The 18,439-nt window shown below is 38.2% G+C and overlaps 1 protein-coding gene across 2 annotated transcripts in view; it reads right to left on the reverse strand.

The window, feature by feature from the left end:
* Positions 1–248: 248 nt before the first annotated feature.
* The window catches only part of ZNF366 (zinc finger protein 366), a 33,478-nt gene continuing 15,287 nt past the window's right edge, over positions 249–18,439 (reverse strand). The window contains exons 2-7 of one of the 2 annotated variants that reach the window (XM_015848875.2): positions 16,984–17,049; positions 15,361–15,468; positions 13,399–14,716; positions 11,085–11,276; positions 5,474–5,648; positions 249–3,135 (exon numbers count right to left, since the gene is read on the reverse strand). In XM_015848875.2, coding sequence (XP_015704361.2) covers positions 2,597–3,135; positions 5,474–5,648; positions 11,085–11,276; positions 13,399–14,697 — 2,205 coding nt within the window. In that variant the 5' untranslated portion in view covers positions 14,698–14,716; positions 15,361–15,468; positions 16,984–17,049 and the 3' untranslated portion in view covers positions 249–2,596. The remainder of the gene's footprint in view (positions 3,136–5,473; positions 5,649–11,084; positions 11,277–13,398; positions 14,717–15,360; positions 15,469–16,983; positions 17,050–18,439) is intronic. The other variant, XM_015848874.3, reaches the window with a different exon arrangement.

Raw genomic sequence — 18,439 nt, forward strand, 5'->3', positions numbered from 1 at the left:
GAAGGTAACTGTCATTTTTCCCTTTTCTAAGAGACAACTGATTACATTGAATTTCTGACTGATCACTTCTCCTGTTTTCCAAGAAAGAAAGCAGCTGTACACATTTTACTTTAAAGAGGAGTTATCTTGCATTTGAAGCAAGAAACAAGTTGGATGTATATGAAAAAACATAAAAAACATATATGATAAAACATCCAAAAAATACCCTTATTTTGAAAGACATCATTCAGACTAGTCCTGAAGTCACCTACATTCCACGTCAATTTTATATATCCTCTTTATTTTTAAAAACTCTGTACATCAACTATGGTTAATTATACTTAGAGGAGTGAAAAGTACTGATAAACTTCTTACACCAACAGCTTATTCTCCTAGTCATTCAGAACTCTTATTATGCCAGGTCTGAACACTGAAAAATAGAACCACCTCCTACAGCCTCAGCCTATACAAGCACAGTTTTGTATTCTAAAGAAGTACAGTTGCTTTGTGATTGCTGATTAACTGGTGTGAGAATTATTCCTTCTGTAACATGAGAGGTTTCTTATAATAGCAGAGAGCTGCAGCAACATGCTTCTTGTATTAGTAAGCCACACATATGTGACTTCATATTTAATATAACTTCTCCAAAAGTAATACCTCCTATGTTATGTTGGCCCGTGACATCAGAGATGTACTTTGGTGGTATGACAATAGAGGTTGAGCCTTCCCACCAACATCCCATGGCATCTTGTTGCCATATGACACATAGCAGCAGAGGGGCACTCTGACAGAATAACACCTGACATGGAGGTATGTATGAAGCAAAGGTGTGTCACTGAATTCCTCCATGATGAAAAAAATGGCACCCACTGACATTCACTGATGTTTGCTGAATGTTTATGGATACCAAACAGTGGATGTGAGCACAATGAGGTAGTGGGTGGTGAGTTTCAGCAGTGGTGATGGCAAGAGCAGGCCATCTCCACCGGTGCAGATTGTTATGAGCTTGACATGAAGGATCATGTTCATTGCTGATGAAAATGCATAGCCAGTGGTGCTGACTATGCCAGAAAACAGTCTTTTGTAGCTGAGAATTTTTTTCTACAGAATTGTGTTATTTTGCTCTTTGTATCTTTTGGGGTTTCCATAGAAAAATAAATAAAAACAGAAGGCATTACTTTTGGAGTTACCTACATAATAAACATCGAGCATGATAACAAGGTATTTCAAATTAAAATATTGGTAGGGAAATGAAGAAGGTGACAGTATTTGGAAATGAAATACCGTATTTAAAGGAGTTTAACCTATTGAGCTGTAATTTCCAAAAATTATACTGGAATAATTAAATGATTTTTAAAATCTTTATTTCCTCTAAGTAACAGTATGGCTTGGGCCCACTAGTCTTGTATGCTGAAGATGTAGGATTCAAGGTGCTGGCCAAAAAATGCTATTGATGGAGTGTGCTTAAAGGTGCTTCTAGCATCTTTATAATGAACATATAATTGCATGAATCTGAATCAGAATAAAAAGCTGGGAATGACTCATTAAAACAGCATGAGTGGAATTATTCTGAAAGGCCAGGAGCTCACTGGTCAAGCTGTGTTAATGAGGGAAAAATTCTGACTCAGATAAGAGAAAATAAAAAAAAAAGCTCTTTCTTTGTGAAGTATTGCTTCACCCTTACTAGTCTCTTTTCTGGAATCCCTTCCAAAATAAAATCTGATTGGGCTTTGTATTTTAAAAATCATATCTTGCCAAGATAAACTGGAAGAGAAACAGCAAAATTACATCATTTTCTCAATGAAATTACTCTCTTTGTTTTATGTGTAATTACAGCAATACTTGCAAATGCTACGAGCTGCTGCTCATTAAGTGTATTGGTGTGAGCAGACATTAGAACAAAATGTCAACGCGGTCCATGCCATTTCATTTGAAGATCAGCTGAATGCTTCCATACTAAATGAAACACGTCAAAACACAGGCAGTCCTTTTGCCAGAGAAGAAGCTTCTGCAACCATAAGAAATTCCAGCCTTTCCAAAGCCTTACACTTTTGCACTTTGTTGTCTCACAAGATGAAATGTTAGCATTTCTTCGTAATTTTTTCCCCATTCCTCAATGTAAATCACAGTAGTATATGAAGTGATCTGAGATGGATGGCATTTTTATGCTCACCATCTTTAACAGTTCTCTTGCTTATGGCATGAAATGTTCAGTATTTTCAGATTTTTTGAGACCTGTGGTTAGACGCTGTCTAATATATTTAGTCAGATAATAAATGAAATACTAGAGTACTTTATTTTTTTTTCTGATAACTAGAAAACTGAGTGTAACATATAGCATCCCCAATACCAGATAGAGGAAAATAAACTTCTGTACCCACCCTATCATCTGCTTGTATACCAAGTGGATAAAAATCTCATAGTTCAAAATCTATTGCGTTTTGTGATCTCTGTGGACTGCTTTATTCTTTTCATGTATGTTTTTTACTTCAATATATTTTTATTGTTTGGGCTTGTTCACTTGTAAAGACTACTAAAAAATTCCAGGCTTTGGTAAATTACAGTTCATGCTCAAAGCTATCTGTTTCTCATTTTTCAGCTGTTTTAAAACGTCCATTTAAATGCCTATAAGCATTGTCTGTTTTTCCATTTTTCTTTCCAGTAATTCTTTCAGACTCTTGCTCCTGTGCTTGAAATACAAATAATCAGAGAGAGAATGCCCCAGACTGGCCTTTTCAAAGGCTCTAAAGCTCAGGTGCTCCTTGTTGTTTGCAAGGTCTGTCTCTGCTGGGCTCTCCTGGTTGTTGGAATCCCCTACTACTCTCTTCTCCAGTCCTCCCTCACTTAACATTTCTTCCTTCTCACTGCAGTAGGACTCTCTGAGGCCCTTCATCATGCACTGTGGTTTTCCAGACAGATCTTGAGGAACGTACAACTTGTTGTTGTCATGATGATAAACACCAGGGCTGTACTGCTCTGCCTCATAGCAGTTGTCTTCCTCTTCTTCTTGGCATGAGCTTCCCTTGGCACTCTCACCATCCGAATGAAATGAGATCCCCTTCCCTTGGCTTTTCTGGGAAAGATCAAAGGGCTCTTCCTGTTCCAAGCTTCTCAACACGTTTGTCTGGGACAGAGCAATTCTCCCTCTTCCAAAACCTTGCAGTGTTTCAAGGAGGGAGAAAAGAAACAATTTACATACAGCAAATGCTTCTATACAGTACATGGTTAAAACATAAAGCCTGAGATGGCTTTTGTTTAATGTTTTACCTTTGTCTTCCACTCAGCTATCTCTGAGCCCTTTAATGTTTACATCTCCTTTGAGATACTGTTAAAAGAGTACTATTGTATTTACCTCGCAGCCAGGTCAGGACACACATAACATTTTGCTGTACATGCCAGACATTTGAGAGAGAGCTAGGAATAAAAGTGAAGTGTCTGGCCTCTTGTAAACTATTTTTTGCCAGTGAACCTACCCACTTCCTTCTTCCTATTTTTTTAGCAAAGGCTTTGATCTAAACCATCACATGCCATAATCAAAGTTCCAGTTTTTGTATTTTGTTGGGTTTTTTTGTTGTTTTTTTTTTCTTTTTTCTTTTTTCTTTCCAGAAGAGTGGAAGAGATTTAAAATGTTTTAATGTGGTTGTTCTGCAGATTCTTGTTCAAAGATATTACTATAAAGAGAGAATACAACACTGTTCCATCAGTCTAAAACTTCATCTCTCACTGACTTTTCCACTCTTATCCAATGTCACTGAAATGTTCTATGTCCTTCAGCTTGAGGAAATCATCATAATCAAATGTTGATTTTGAGCTGCTAAGTGTAAGTCTGAGTGTGGTCCTTTGTCTGTTTTGTCTTAATATTTGTCAGAGAGGCTCCTCTTTGTTAGAAACCCAGACATTGCCCCGGAGGCAACAGTGGACTCAAAATGTGCTCTGACCATCAGGATTTACAGAGGAAAATTCAGATATTATAGGCATAGTCCATCTTAATTTAAACAAAGGTGACACTACAGAGATGAATATTTCACTCAACAGCAAAAATCTGTGATAGAAGCTGTTTTATTTGCTTGGATATTTTTTTTCCTCTTAGTAATTTGATCCGGCGTCTGTGGGATTTATGCAGCCTCACTAGATGCAGCTGCTGCTTTGCAACTGTGTTGTGTTCATTAAAATGGCTCATGAGCAGGTGGCAGCCCTTACAAATTGTCTCCTGTCAGATAAGCCTCAAGGGCTGAAGAATCTCTGTACACTGAAAAGCACTTAGGCTGTCTTCAATTACAAGTAATTGTGTAACTTGCACAGTGCTGTAGGTGACTAAAGGGAAAGAAGAGAGCCATTTATCCCATTACTAGTTAGAATCTTTGAACGTTTCATGCCAAATATCATTAGAAGATGTGTTTCCCATATGTGTTAGGTTGCATTAAAGCCTGACTTTGAGGAACACTGTGAAATATTACCTGTGATAGAATTATTTATCCAGAAACTCTAAACAAAAAATTATTTCTCCAGAAACTATAAGCAAACACCGTTAATACCAAAATTCTCCAAACAGTCCTTCCTAATTCCATCAGTTCTTTGGATAGCACTATCACTTGTGCACATAAGGTTGATTTTATGAAATGTGTGTGTACGTGGTGGAAGATTCTGCCTGAGTGGTCAGAGCTCCATATACTTTAAAATAAGGGAAGATTGTCCTCTCTCATTTATGTGTCTCTGTAATGTGAACTTGAGCTTGTGGCCTTTGCATTCATCAGTATAGCACAGAATAAATGTGTCTTGAGTAGAAAGGCTCCCAGATATAGAGCTACATGGGCATCCATTTCCACTCTAGCCAGGAATCCAATAAACCACAAGCAAGACCTGTGAAAATTTCCAGATTTTTTTGCTTCTGTCAGCTTTGAATGGATTTATGGTTCATCTCCATATTTAAAACCACATGGACATACCTCAAATGTAAGAGGAAACATACAAACTAGACAACTTAAAACTGAGTGCACACTCGCTCACTATCGCTTGTGTGTCAGGGATACCTGCATACGAGGAGCAGCATTGCAGGGCTGTTGATATTCCACCTTTTCTGTAGTGATGGAGCTTGTGAGCATAAGTACAGAACATTTGCTATGACTTGATAAATCCTTTGCTTTAGCGCTACTGATTGCATTCTCCCTGTCATCTGAAAATGGCAAGTTAGTATGCCAAAATGACTTTCTTGTCATTACCATCTAATTTTTTCTCCAACTACTCCTCCTCCTCCGTCTGTAACCTCTATGTCATAAGAAATCTTGTTTGAAAGGTCTCAGAGAACAGAATTGCTGTCTTGGGCAGTTCTGATCTGTAGCACAGAGGTAATTTAGATAGTTAATAACAAACTCCCAGGCTTACAGGATTCCATCTCTTACAGTAGCATTGGTCTGCCTGTAGGAAAGACCCATGTAAGATTATGGATATGCATATGCCAAACCTTTCAGAGAATAACTTTGCTCATAAAAATTACCTTGAGAATGAAATCCTCTTTCCATGACCCCATGTTTGACTTTCATGTGCCTGGTTAGGTTCCCCTTCAAGGTGAATTTGCTGGGACAGTAGAGGCACTTGAAGGGCTTACTGTCTGAGTGCAAGTGCATGTGTCCCATTAAATTGTGCATTCGGTTAAACTCTTTTCCACACAACTGTCAAAAAGCAAAAACAGAACAAAACAACAACATAAAATGAAACTAATTAGTTTGTCAGAGAATTTCCAAGGCTAATATTTTTAAAAGCAAATAGAACGTATCTTTCCCAGCATACGCCATGGCAACTTCTGGCTGCAGCTTATGTTATGAGTGAAAGTCTACAGAGAAGTATGTACGGTTTAATGTGATTTCTCAAGGGCTTTCTGTTTTGCTATCACTTTTAGTAAATGGTGACTAAGAGATGGTCGTGGGTTACTTACAATTGGGGAGTGTTGTAAGAAGTGGAGAGAGTTAAGCATGAAACCTGAAAGGCTCTAGACTTCAATGAAATTATAACTTTCTATCCCAGTGAACTATTTTGTTTATAGTTTATAAAGCTATCCTTTATTCAAAAGTAATACCAGGCAGAGATGGGAAAACATAATTAAATGAGAAGTTTCTTTGGAACAGTCAAACAGAATATCACTTCTCCTTTAGTGTATTGGAAGTGACTGCACATTTTGCCTAAAGCTGGGGAAAAAAACAATTCCTTTTTTTTTTTTTGCCTCTTTCTCTCCCTGTTGTCTTTGATTTTCTCATCTTTTGTTTACCAGTTTCTGTATTTTGATGTCTCTGGTGAGTAAGCTGGAATTTAAACAGGCATGGGGCCATAAGAATGACTCAGCTTTCCCCGAAGCGTGTTCCTGTCAACTGAGCTATTGATCCTACAGGTTTCCCTTTGATGAAACAATAAAGAATTTTTTTCATTGTTGTTTTTCTAGATGAGCCTTTTGTAGTTCCATCCCTTATAAATCAAGTGTAGTCTCAAGACATGGGAGTTTGACATCAGTACTATTAACTTCTTGCCTTACTTGTCTTCTTGTCTTTCCTTGATAGGATTTATAATTTTATTCACGTTCAAGCAGCTATTTCCGTCCTATGTAAAATTCTGTGTTTGCTTCCTACTCCTTTTCTTTTCTTTCCCCCACTGATTTTAGACAAATAATATTACTGTCCAAATAATCTTACCACCATCTTTGTTACTATACAAGACATAGTCACTATAACTGGTTTGCAGGAATTTTATCAAGCACAGTACTTATTTGGCAGAAAATGATTAAAAAGCAATTAATGAGGCTCCACAAAACTTTTGGTCTAATCTGACTTTTGAATCCTTGGATGGAACTGAGGTGGTGAAATGATTTTCAGTGAAGCAGCAGCGCAATCTTTGCTCTTGAAACCAAAATGGAAAAGCAGTTTGCTGATGTAAAAATTTTGAAGAGTACTCATTTTTGTAAACAAGCAGAACTGATGGAATACTTCAAAAAGAAAAATTCTGGAAACACTCATTTGCTTTTAAGGTGATTTTTACTTCAGATGCATTATTTCTCTCAATGATTTTAATAACATATTCCAGCTAATAAACTTATCAACAAGATGTTCCCAGAGAAAGTGCACAGAAAAAAAAAAAAAAAGCTGCTGAAAATGAGTTAGGAATTTGTAAAAGTAAGATATCTGATGATGACTGGCCATCCATCCCCTCAGGAATGAAAACTGTCTCTCCACTGTGTTCTAAGAAAGTGAATGTACCTAATGAATTATATTCAGGGAAATGAAAGCACCAAAACACCTTCTGAATGTGCTGTGAGGAAAGAATAGAATCATAGAATCATAGAATTACCCAGATTGGAAAAGACCTTGAAGATCAAAGAGGAGAAGATGCACTGAGCAGCACAGAAAAATCCTAAGAAGAGCAGATATTGACAGCTTCTTCAACAGCCTATAACGTATCAATATTTCTCTGCCTATAAGAACATCAGTAATAATTCTTCTCTAACACTTCCCAGCAGAAAGCCTCTGGCTATCTGCTTCTATTCTGTCTGAGCTATGTTCTCAGCAGCTTTTTCTTTCTGATGGCTAGGTCTTCTCCTTCTGTATTGATATTAGAGGAAAATCTGATTCAACAGGCTATTGGCCAGATTCACACAAATCTGTGCCTTTATAGACTACTGAGTATTAAAATGTGTCTAGTAGCACCATTTCTTTCTAGCAAGGCAACTTCCTAAGGGCTATTCCCTTACAGTATAATATTTTTGTTTCTCTGAAAAAAAAAGGTAGGTTTTCCATTTCCTAAAGTCCTGCATAATCTTAGGGATGTGTAATTTCTTCTTGTCCTGAAGTCTTGTCTGAAGACACGAAGAAATGGTACCAGAGGTGAGATGTGTGAGATCCCTTTCAAAAGAGACAAGAGAAATTTCAGATGAATGCCCATGATTCAGAGCATGAAGGGAGCAGTTCAAAGGCTCATGTACTGGAAGACAGCAAGGCAGTGCGAGGTGAGATTCACTAACACACAACGGACTGGATCTGCAGATCAAACTAGGAAGATGCAACCAAACTAGGAAGTTTACTTCCTCTGTGAGACAGGGATGAGAGCACTGATGATCCAAAACCACGGAAAAGAATGCAACACAGAATCTGAGCATTCAGATGGATGGATAGCTCATGTGGAAGACATAGAGATAACAGGAATAGCATGGTTATTTGTGGGCCTTATTTTAGACTCTCCAGTTCAGATAAAATAACGTTCTCATCCCAAAAAGAACGACATCAGTTGTAAGTCTTCTGAACACATTTTGATGCACTGTCTGGGCTTCAGTGTGTTAGAAATGCTGACTCAGATCAACAACACATTTTGTCTTCCTAAACCACTACATGAAGTAGCACCCTTCTACATTTGTCAGTGTGCTTTGTTTTTTTCCCAAAGTACTTATCTTTTCTTTGGTTTAAACTCCTGGTCTAAAACCATACATGCAATGGGTAAAAGCAGTGTAGACTGACACTTCTGAAAAAGCAACACCAGATGGACACAGAGACTAATTCTCACAGAAGATGGCTTCCAGTCAAGGGCAGGATCCAGTTCATCCAAAACAAGTACACTCCTTCATACATAGAAAGAATATATTTTGATCTGCAGTTGTAAACCAAAACTGTTTAGGCTCACCTTTAACTGTGTAATTACAGCAGCAAGTTCAAAATATCTGCTGCAATTGTTATTTTGCTGGCTGCATGTGAGAAAGCTTCATCACATTCCTTATTGCTGATAAGGAACATTATTAACTTCTGTACAAGAAGGAATTTTAAATTTCAGAGAATCATCCTTTGACAGTCACAGTGAGCACTGATACACCATTTGGAGCAGCCCCTTCAGAACTCTTCTGCAGTTTTGTTTAAAACAGATAAGAAGAAAGCATGGTCCCAGGCCTTCAGAAGCTATGGGGATGTTCATTCTTCAGAGAAAAATGAAACACAGATCCAGGTTCAGCTGGGTGAGGAAACAGAAGGGACAACTATTTGCTACTCCCTCTTTTCAGGGAGTCTGTGCTTAGCTGTGATTAGACACATAGGAAAGCATAGTGTTTTCTTTGCTGTGAGAAAAAGGTAAAGAAAACCACTGCACGTGGTAAAGTAGAAAGGCTACTGCTGTGCTCTCTTTCCCTTGCATTCTTCTTTATTTTTTTTTTTCCCCTTCATAAGAAGGGTGTTCCTTTCCTCAAAGAGAGAGGGAGAGGGAGAAAGACTGTAAACTGTCCAAAAGGACCGTGAGAAAACAGGAAGCTTTGAAAAGTACAAGAGAAAGCAAGATGAAATCTATTTGCAGGCGGTTCCCTGGGGACATGTGAGCCATTGTTAAGCAGGCTGTTCATACAGCTATATCCTTCCTTCTGCTGAGGAGGAGCTTGGTGCCAAAAGGCTGCTATCTGGTCATTGCCTTAACCCTCTGAATGCCAGCCAGAGAAACTTGTGAGACCTTCAAAGGCTCTGCCAGTGAGACTAGGGATGTTCCTAGCGCCAAAGAGCAAACATTTGTTCTCCCTTTGCTAATTGTTATGATCTCCAGTCCACTTAGGGTCATTAATATTGATTCATACCCCATTAGCCAAAGTACATACTGTTTCATTGTACTTGTAGTTTCTTTTCTCCTAGAAATGTTGAGTGATGGTGAAGTAAAACAAACAAACAAACAAACAAATAAAAATTAAAAAGAAGAAAAACAGTTGTTCCTAAAGAGCTTTTGTTACTGGTTTGAAAGTAAACTGCTGGTAGCCCAATTCCTGGCTCACACTGTTAGCATTCCAAGTTTAAATAGCATTTTCCTACCAGGAACACAAGCTTCCAGCTACTCTACACCTGTCTCTGAAGTAGCATGGATTCACTGTACTGCATTCAGAACACCTGATCAAACAATCGAGTTTCTTTTCTGAAATTTGAAGGGTAGAGGATGACTTTGACCAAAAGGGAATGAAGGCAGGGTTGCAGGTGTGTTCAGAGGAAAAAAGACTCCAGCGGACTTGACATGGAACTACACAGGCTTTTCAGTAGATGAGTAATTATTTTACAGTATTTGGATATTGATAGTAATATTGAAAAGCCATTTTCTCAACATAGGTTAAGTGCTAGTATACAAAATAGCATTTTAAAATGTACATGTTTAAATTGCATTTGAAATGTAACAAAATGTTGACACTGAAAATCTTTGAAATGAAGTACTTCGATGTTATCCAAGAAAAAAATGAGTTCAAAAGTACTAATTTTGATATTTTCTTATTAAAACTGTCACTGAAAGCAATAATTTCATATAACATTTCAAAGTTCTACACTTTTCAAGACAAAATAATTCCAGTCAATTTTTTTCATCTAGATCTGCTTTTGAAAGAGAGAGTCCATTTCAGAAAATATTTAATTCCATAAAGATGTTGGATGAAAGTGTTCTAGAAATTTTTTCCAGATCAATCTTCTGTTACTTACACATAAACTGGATAATATGCTCCTCTCCTTATTTACTGCCCTCTTAGAGCAGATCAAAGCAGGTGTAAAACCCTCAATCTCTGCCTTTATAAGGTATGATTCTAATAATGGACCAGAAAATAAGTAAAAATAATAGATGTAGAGTCTGATATTGGGTTTGCTAAGATACTAATGCCCTGCCTTGAATTTCAGTCTGGTGACTACATTTGACCCATTCAAATACCTTCTGCAGTTCTGTATAGCTGTGATTTTTGCTCAGTTCTTCCCTGAACTATTGCACAGCATCGCTGTGTGAAGTCCAGGTTGCTGCTTTTCCATGGTCCTCTGTGGAGGCCCCAGCCTGATCTGCGTGTTTATTCAGTGCTTGAAGCTGCTAAGAACTGAAGTACTCAGACTTCAGATTGGATGGTTGTTGTGGACAATGGTCAGGTGTGTTTGTTGCCCTTAAGCTGTGGTGGCATCTATATGCTCACTATGTGGGAAACAATACTTCAGGATTAAAGTTACAGATACTGGAGGGGAAGGAAGCAAATCACAGAAATTTAGATCCATTCTTTTTGTGCTGCCTAAGCAGAGCCTGGATCAAGAATGGAAAGCAGATCATTTTATGCTACTATGTCTCTGCCACAAAGGAAATACACTCACCTTGCATTTAAAGGGTTTGACATCAGAGTGAACAATCATGTGTGCCTTGAGAGTCTGCTTTTGCACAAAGCTCTTGAAGCACAAATGGCATTGATAGGCTCTGATATTGGTGTGGATCAGGACATGTCTCTTCATGTTGGCCAGCAGAGTAAACTCCCGGCCACAGATTCCACACTTGTGCTCTTTCACACCCTGAAAGAAAAGAAGAAAAAACAGTAGATTGAACAGTTTCTAAGTTATTTCATCTTTAGTATGGCAGTATATGAATTATTGATTCTGGATTAGCGAAGCAGGTAATACATTATTTTGCCTTTAACATCATTTGTTCAAGCAGTATATGCTTATGTTTACTGCTCTTTTTCTTGGCAAATTCTTGCAAGAATCTGAGAAGCAGAGATGGAAAACAACATCTAAGTGCAATAAAATTAGGAGTTTTGTCTCCATCTTTAAATTTGCATGTCAGCGAGATGTAGTAGCAGAGCTTCTCTGTCCTTCTCTACTGCTTATGTGAAGCACTGGTCAAATGTGCACATCTATGGACCAAAAGTAAAAGTTAACCACTTAAGAGATCAAAAAAATGTTTGGCTATGGTAACTGAATATCACTGGCTTCAAGCTAAGAACTACTCCCGTTTTGCAGAGAGCTATTGAAAATAAGCTGAAATAAATGATAAGATAACCAAACAAAGCTCTACGTATTATATTTAATGAAGAAAAAATATTTTTAACTCTGTGCAATTTACACCAACCCTAATGGAGTGTCCCTGCTTTAGCTTGTGCTTGCAGAGCATTTATAACAGCCTCTACACCATGCAACCAATTCACTGATATGCGATCCAGTATTCTTGGTCAGAAATACGTTCTCTAACCACCAGCTCCTATGAGTCATTTAGATATTACAAAAACCAATGAATTTACCATGAAACACCTCAAGAGTTTAACTTTGTTGCAGATAGTGAAAATTTGCTAGCGCAGTGCCAAGAGCAATTATTACTTCCCATAGAACTCATTACAAAGAAGATTCTAAATGTCAGTCACTTTTGTGCCAGTCAGTGGTTTTCACAAAGATAATTGCAAAGCTGAAGCTGTGAACATGCCCAGCAATTCTAAGCATCAAGCTATCTGATTCAAGGATGTGTTTGGGCAGCTAACTGCTGTTAATTGTGTTTGCAGCTGAATCCACCTGCAGCTGTGGACAAAGAAGCAGAAGCTCTCTGAAGGCTGAAGGGTATTGCATTTCCCATGACATAAACAGAACAAAACCAAACAAAATAAACAAACAAGTTTTAAATTAAGTAGATTTTAGTATAGTAAATCTAAGGAGCATCCAGCAAGAGTAGATATAGTAACAGCAAATGTGGAAGTAGAGGCTGAGGGGTTTTTTTAAGAGAAAATGTGTTTGTACAATTAAAACATTGTAGCTTTCTGTGTTTTTAATGCTTTTTGTACAAAATCCAAAATTTAAGTGTTAAAGGAAAAGACATTCAGAACCGGAAGTATATTTTTATAAAATATGTGGATTTTTAATTTTCCTTTACTGTATTTTTATAAAGGTGGATAACCTAATTACAGACATTCTTGAATGGAACACTTACGTATTTCCTATTTTTAAAGGGATTTTTCTGGATGTTTCTCAGAGCTTGTTCCCGATCTGAACTGAAATAGTTGTCATTCCTTACAGCTGTGGTAAGACTGTCACTTGATGCAGATGGGCTGGGATTACAGTCCTCTTGTCCACTTTCGTTAAGTAGCCTTCTGGGTAACTTATGCACAATTGGGGATTTTTCTTGGGTCTTTTCCCCCTACGTGTCTTGTTACAATGACGCTGCAAAATTGGATGAGTAATACACATTCTTCTGCTGCGCACACACATCCTACTGCATATCCTCCTACTTCCCAATTAGGGGAAGCAAAGATAGATGCATGTTTTTCAGAGGAAAATTTCTGGTAAATTTTTTTGAGGTTAGATAGATCTGCAAAATGCTGTTCTACAGATGCTCATTCTGAAGGTAAAACCCAGAAACAGAGAGAGTAGAACTGTGGGAAGTAATGCAGGTGTCTTAATTGTACTCTTGTCTGTAACGAAATGTTTTTGCACATACTTTCTTAAGTCTGACAAAATTATCTATCTTATGCTGATGCCAGTACTACTTGGGACATATGTTCTGCATGAAATTCTACTGCTGGCAGAAGGCCTGCATGAGACTTTATAGGCTGGTTACCCACTTTTCAAGGAGGTGGACTTATTTTTAGGAATCTGTAGTCCCTGGGCTTGTGTGTGACACAAGGTGAGAATTCAACATGTGATGGCTTACCTTGTGAGTTAGAGAGTGCTGTTTGAGGTGGTGGGGCTGCACAAACTCCATGCCACACTCAGTGCAGATATATGGACGAATGTCTTTGTGCTTCATCATGTGGTTTTGCAGCTGACTTGGGTACTGGAAGGTCTTATCGCATTCAGTGCAATTGTATTGTATTGGGCCACGGTGGGTTGTTAAGTGTCTCTTCAGCTGAGCCAGCGTGGGGAAGTCCAGACCACACTCCACACAAATGTTCTCTCGGCCGCTCTCGTGCTTAGACTCATGCGCCTTCAGCTCACTAGGATAGGCAAAGCCTCTTCCACAGATCCTGCAGTTGTAAGGCTTGATGTCACTGTGCTGCATCATGTGTCTCTTAAGGTGACTGGTTTGAGTGAAAGACTTGTGGCACACCTGGCATTTATGTGGCCTGGTGCCCTGGTGAGTTAGCATATGAGTGTGCAAGTGGCTCAGTTGCTTGAAAAGCTTACCACATCGATTGCAAGCATGTGGCTTAATGCCACTGTGCCCCAAGATGTGGGTAACCAAATTGTACTTGGATGTATAGGACTTCTCACACATTGGGCATTGCCAGCGTTTCTGTTCACCCCCAACATCAACATAGTAGCTGTCGTCTATCTGAAGGTTGACATCTACTCTCTCCACTTTCTGTTTATTTTCACCACTTTCTCTTACTTCAGCCCTCTGAAATGATGGTTCTGGAGGCCTTTTCATCTGAAAAGGGTTCCTGAAATGAAGATTTGGGGGCATGATAAAAGGAAACATTAAGCCAGGATGGACTTTAGGATAATAAGGATAAGGAGCCTGCACAAATGCTGGACTACTGGGCCATGCCAAATTGGATTTCACTGGTTCTTGTTTAATAGACTTGGCTCCAAAGGGCTCCAGAGATCTATAGAACTGAAAACCAAAGTTGCAGAGATCAATCATCTGGGAACTGTACTTTGGCTGTGCTGGTTGTTGAAAAGCCATAGGAAGACTAGAAGAATCTATATCATTATGATCTTCAAGTCTGTGTGGTGGGGATGAGGAGCCCTCAAGAGCAATAGAAGGGGGCATCTTTGTTGGCATGCTCTTGCGTTTCCGAGACCCTCCTTCCAAGGACCCCTGGAAACTTTCCATGTCTCCAAGAGGAGGAGTGCCATAACGGAAATGTGAAAGATGCTGTCTGAATTCTTCACCAAAATGAGTTGTTCTGTGTGGCTTTGTAACAGGACTCAGCGGCTGCAGGCAGCGGGAAAAGGGAGAAGCTTGGGTATTGTCCACACTGCAGTTTGCATCTTCGTTCTTCATCATATTTATTTTTTTTTAATTCCTTAAAACAAATAAACAAACATCTGTATTTCTTTCTTTTCTCTCGAGTTTAACACTTTATTGTCTTTTTTATTCATTTTGTGGTTGTTTTTTTAATTACATGCAATTAAGGATGCCTTACTTAGGATCATGCAAGATGAAAATGTCTAAAGCAGAATGAAATTTGCTAGAGGAGAACAAAAAATATTTGTTCTTCCTGTGGTAGAAATGGTGGTTTAAATCAGATTTGACTCATACAGTATCTTTGTAACATAAACATGTTGTACCGTGTCTGTTTAGCAGCTGATTTTGTATGGCGGTGCTCATGCTTAATTGAATTCAGCCAGGCTATTTGTGGGCAAAGTCCTGTCCTTGGCTGTGCAAGAACAGGCTCTAGAAATTGGCGGTGCATCTGAAGGATATGGCAATACAAACAATAATGTGCACATTTATTATGGTTGTGACATGAAAAGTCAAAGCCAAAAACTTTAAACTTCTTTGTATCATTAGCATGTGCTGCTGTGAGAGAAAACAATGGCCAAGTGATCTAAGGACACCGTGTACCATCAGGTTTAGCGCTGTATTTCCTGGCTTCCCTCACTCTGTATTGTAACAAGAAGGTGGAGATTGATTCTTTTTCTTTGTTTTAATCCTAGTGATATTTACCTGGCAAATTCAGGGGAGGAAAAGCCTCTGACCGCTCTCCAAAGTGCATTCAGCTTTACAGTCATAATCTATGCTTTTTTCTGTTTCTTAAGTAGAGCGCAAATCCCCCTGTTTAAAATGAAACATAGAATTCATTTCAATAGTCCCCAAGGTTCCCTGAGTAATTGGCACCTGAGAATGCTCAGATCATTTCCAGTGTCACCATAATGCAAGTTAATAACTGTCCCCTGGCAAATTTTTGTATTCCATCGTTTGTATGGAGAGCATCGCTTGGAGAACTTCTCCTAAATCTGGAGTTCATCTGACACACTGGTTATGCACTGAACTTCACATTAAACCAAGACTACCTTTTGCCTTGGCTTTCTGGGGGTGTCCTTCTCCAAATATGCGTGTGGTGCGTGTGTGTATGCCTGTGTTTGTGTACATGCATCTGTCCAACCAAGCGGAGGTTGGCCTGGAAAATGGGACATATTTTCCCTCTGTCATCTGTGACACGTTGATACTATTTACAGCACCATTCTTGGAAACGTTGGGTGGAGAGTATGAAGGTGGTTAGAGTACTAAAGACACTCGTGTTTCTTTTTTAGGAAGTTCTGTGCAGGATAAACTAGCTTCTAAAGATAGATGAAAGCGCATCTCAGTGACCTACTTAGGCTGTGGACAAGAGAAAACAAGTTACTTCTGTTTGGGAGTTAGATTCTGGAAATACCAATGAATAAATATTGTGGGAGTCTGAAGGGTCAGTGACAAAACTTTAGGATGGAAATTTTAGACAAAGGGATCAATTAATGCAAAAGGAGGAACAAAGAAGGGAAAAGTGCAGCATCTCTTCAGGGATAATGGTTAAAACACTTGTGATAGTGCAAAAATGAACAGGTAAATTTAGCCAAGGGAGCTATCTAGTAATTATATCAGTTTGTGGCTTTCAGTCCCTGGCTTGTTGACTGGTAGCGTATGTATGGAGACACTGTTCATATATGCAGAAATATGACTGTGTATTTTCATATGTATATTTGGTATATAAAGGTGTATATGTGCTCATGTGCATTTCATCAGAGAGGACTATAAGGGAGTTTGCATTCTCTTACATTTCCTTGTCAACCCAAAGTAGCTGGGCAGGATAAGAAACTGTCAGATATCAAAGATTGTTTTTGAATAAAGGCTGGACTTTTTTCCAAACACTAAAAAATTTTCCCCTTTGCTCAAAGAATGGAAAAAGTTTTTAAAAATTTCATTTTAAGCAATGTTAAGCTCACTCAATTAGAATGTAAAATGGACATGTAGACCTTAGTCTGCCCTTCAAAATATAGACCTGTCCTTCAAATGTCTTTCTCCTTGCATACCAGATTCTTTTCATACAAAATGAGTAAAACATGCATCAGAAAGCTCTTAGCAATTGAGAACCCAGCTAAGTTATTTACTGGCCGTGCTGGATTATTGAAATGCTGCCAAAATGACAGTGAGTTGTGTCTAATTGTTCTCTTGTCTCCTGGCTGCCAGTTCCTCCCTTTTCCACAGCCTATTTTGTGTAAAATTTCAATCTATCTGGAACACGGAGTTATGACAGAAATGATAGAGTTGCTTGAAATTACTAGAAAGAAAGAATCTCTTTGCACAACTGACCTTTGATGGCTTTCACTGAGAGCCCTGCTTTATTCCACTGTCCATGGCTACAAACATCATGGGACCCTATGAGGGAAAGTTTAAAATGTTAGTAAACAGCACACTCAAAGAAGTTCTGTGTAAGCATAAAATTGACATCCATTAGTGGAAGAAAAGTACAAATTTACAGACCAAATATGTATAATCTTTCTACTTTTTGTATTCAAACTGCCAAACCCCTGTGATGTACAAGTTCATAGATGGAAGCGTAAATCTGGCCTGACATTTTGTCTCCTTTTCTGCTGGTAGCAAACCTTTCCTTAACCGTGATAAGAACTTAATTCCATAAAAACGTGCCTCCCGCAGAAGCTGTAGAAGGGACTGTAGATTCAAACAGCATGTGAGAAACCATTTCCTCATACATAAGGAGTCTTCTATAAATATCCTCAGATATTTAAAGGTATGCATATACCTTTAAAGGTTATAGTAATGATGTTCCCTGTTATTACTATTCTCCCTGACCTTGCAGTAGCTGATACCATTTTCATACACAACTATAACTAAAAAGGGAGGAAGGACCTGGAAAATTTTTGAGTTAAATATCTAACTGGGACCTTTTCTCTTTCCTATGTAAGCACTTTGAAACTTCTTTCCTTCTTCAACATGTAGTTAATTAGGATGGAATGCTACGTAGAATGCTGTCGTGTAATTCTAAACATTGAGTTCATTTTAAATATGGATAAACGTTGAAACTTCTAGATTTTATCTGCAGTGTTCCAGATTCTTAGTGTTGAAAACTTCGTCTGGAAAGTTCAGTGACAAAAATATATAAACTCTCCAGAATTAAAAATAAATATATATATATATATATTTTTTTTTAAAGGGTTAATTTCTTCAGAACAGACAAATATCCTTGCAGGTTTTTCTCTTTATGTAATTAAATGCATTTTGAAATACACTGTTTTGACAAATAGAGCCACAAAATAAGCTCCTTCCCTGACCTTTCAGAAAGGAAAGGCTACAGAGTTTGGATAGTCTAATCTGGAAGTACCTCCACAACTATCTGTGCAGCAGCTAATAATGCTGTCAGCTTCCCTGAAGGAGGAAAAGAGTTAAGACAGAATACCAGTCACCATTTACTTTCTCATTGCCAGACAGTGTACCCTTTTCTGAAGAGAGAGGATAAAATAAAGGGTGTGAATCATGTTGTTCACTCTGCAAGCACATACACTGTTATACTCCCCAGCTAATAATCCCTATTAGCAAATCCCTATAGCAAAATTTCTTCTGTCTTTGGTAGTATCAGGATTCTGCTTCCTGTATGAAAGTGCCTTCTATCTATAGAAAAATAATAAGCCCAGCAATATGAATGTTATGAAGTTGCTTAACAGCTTAAATGCTTTACTGGTTTTCTTCTTGGTATATACAACTGTAATAAAAGAAATGAGACAAAACAAGTGAAACTGATGCGTACCCT

The sequence above is a fragment of the Coturnix japonica genome, chromosome Z (genome assembly GCF_054131305.1).
Source record: "Coturnix japonica strain WE chromosome Z, WE-NBRP24, whole genome shotgun sequence".
NCBI lineage: Eukaryota > Metazoa > Chordata > Aves > Galliformes > Phasianidae > Coturnix > Coturnix japonica.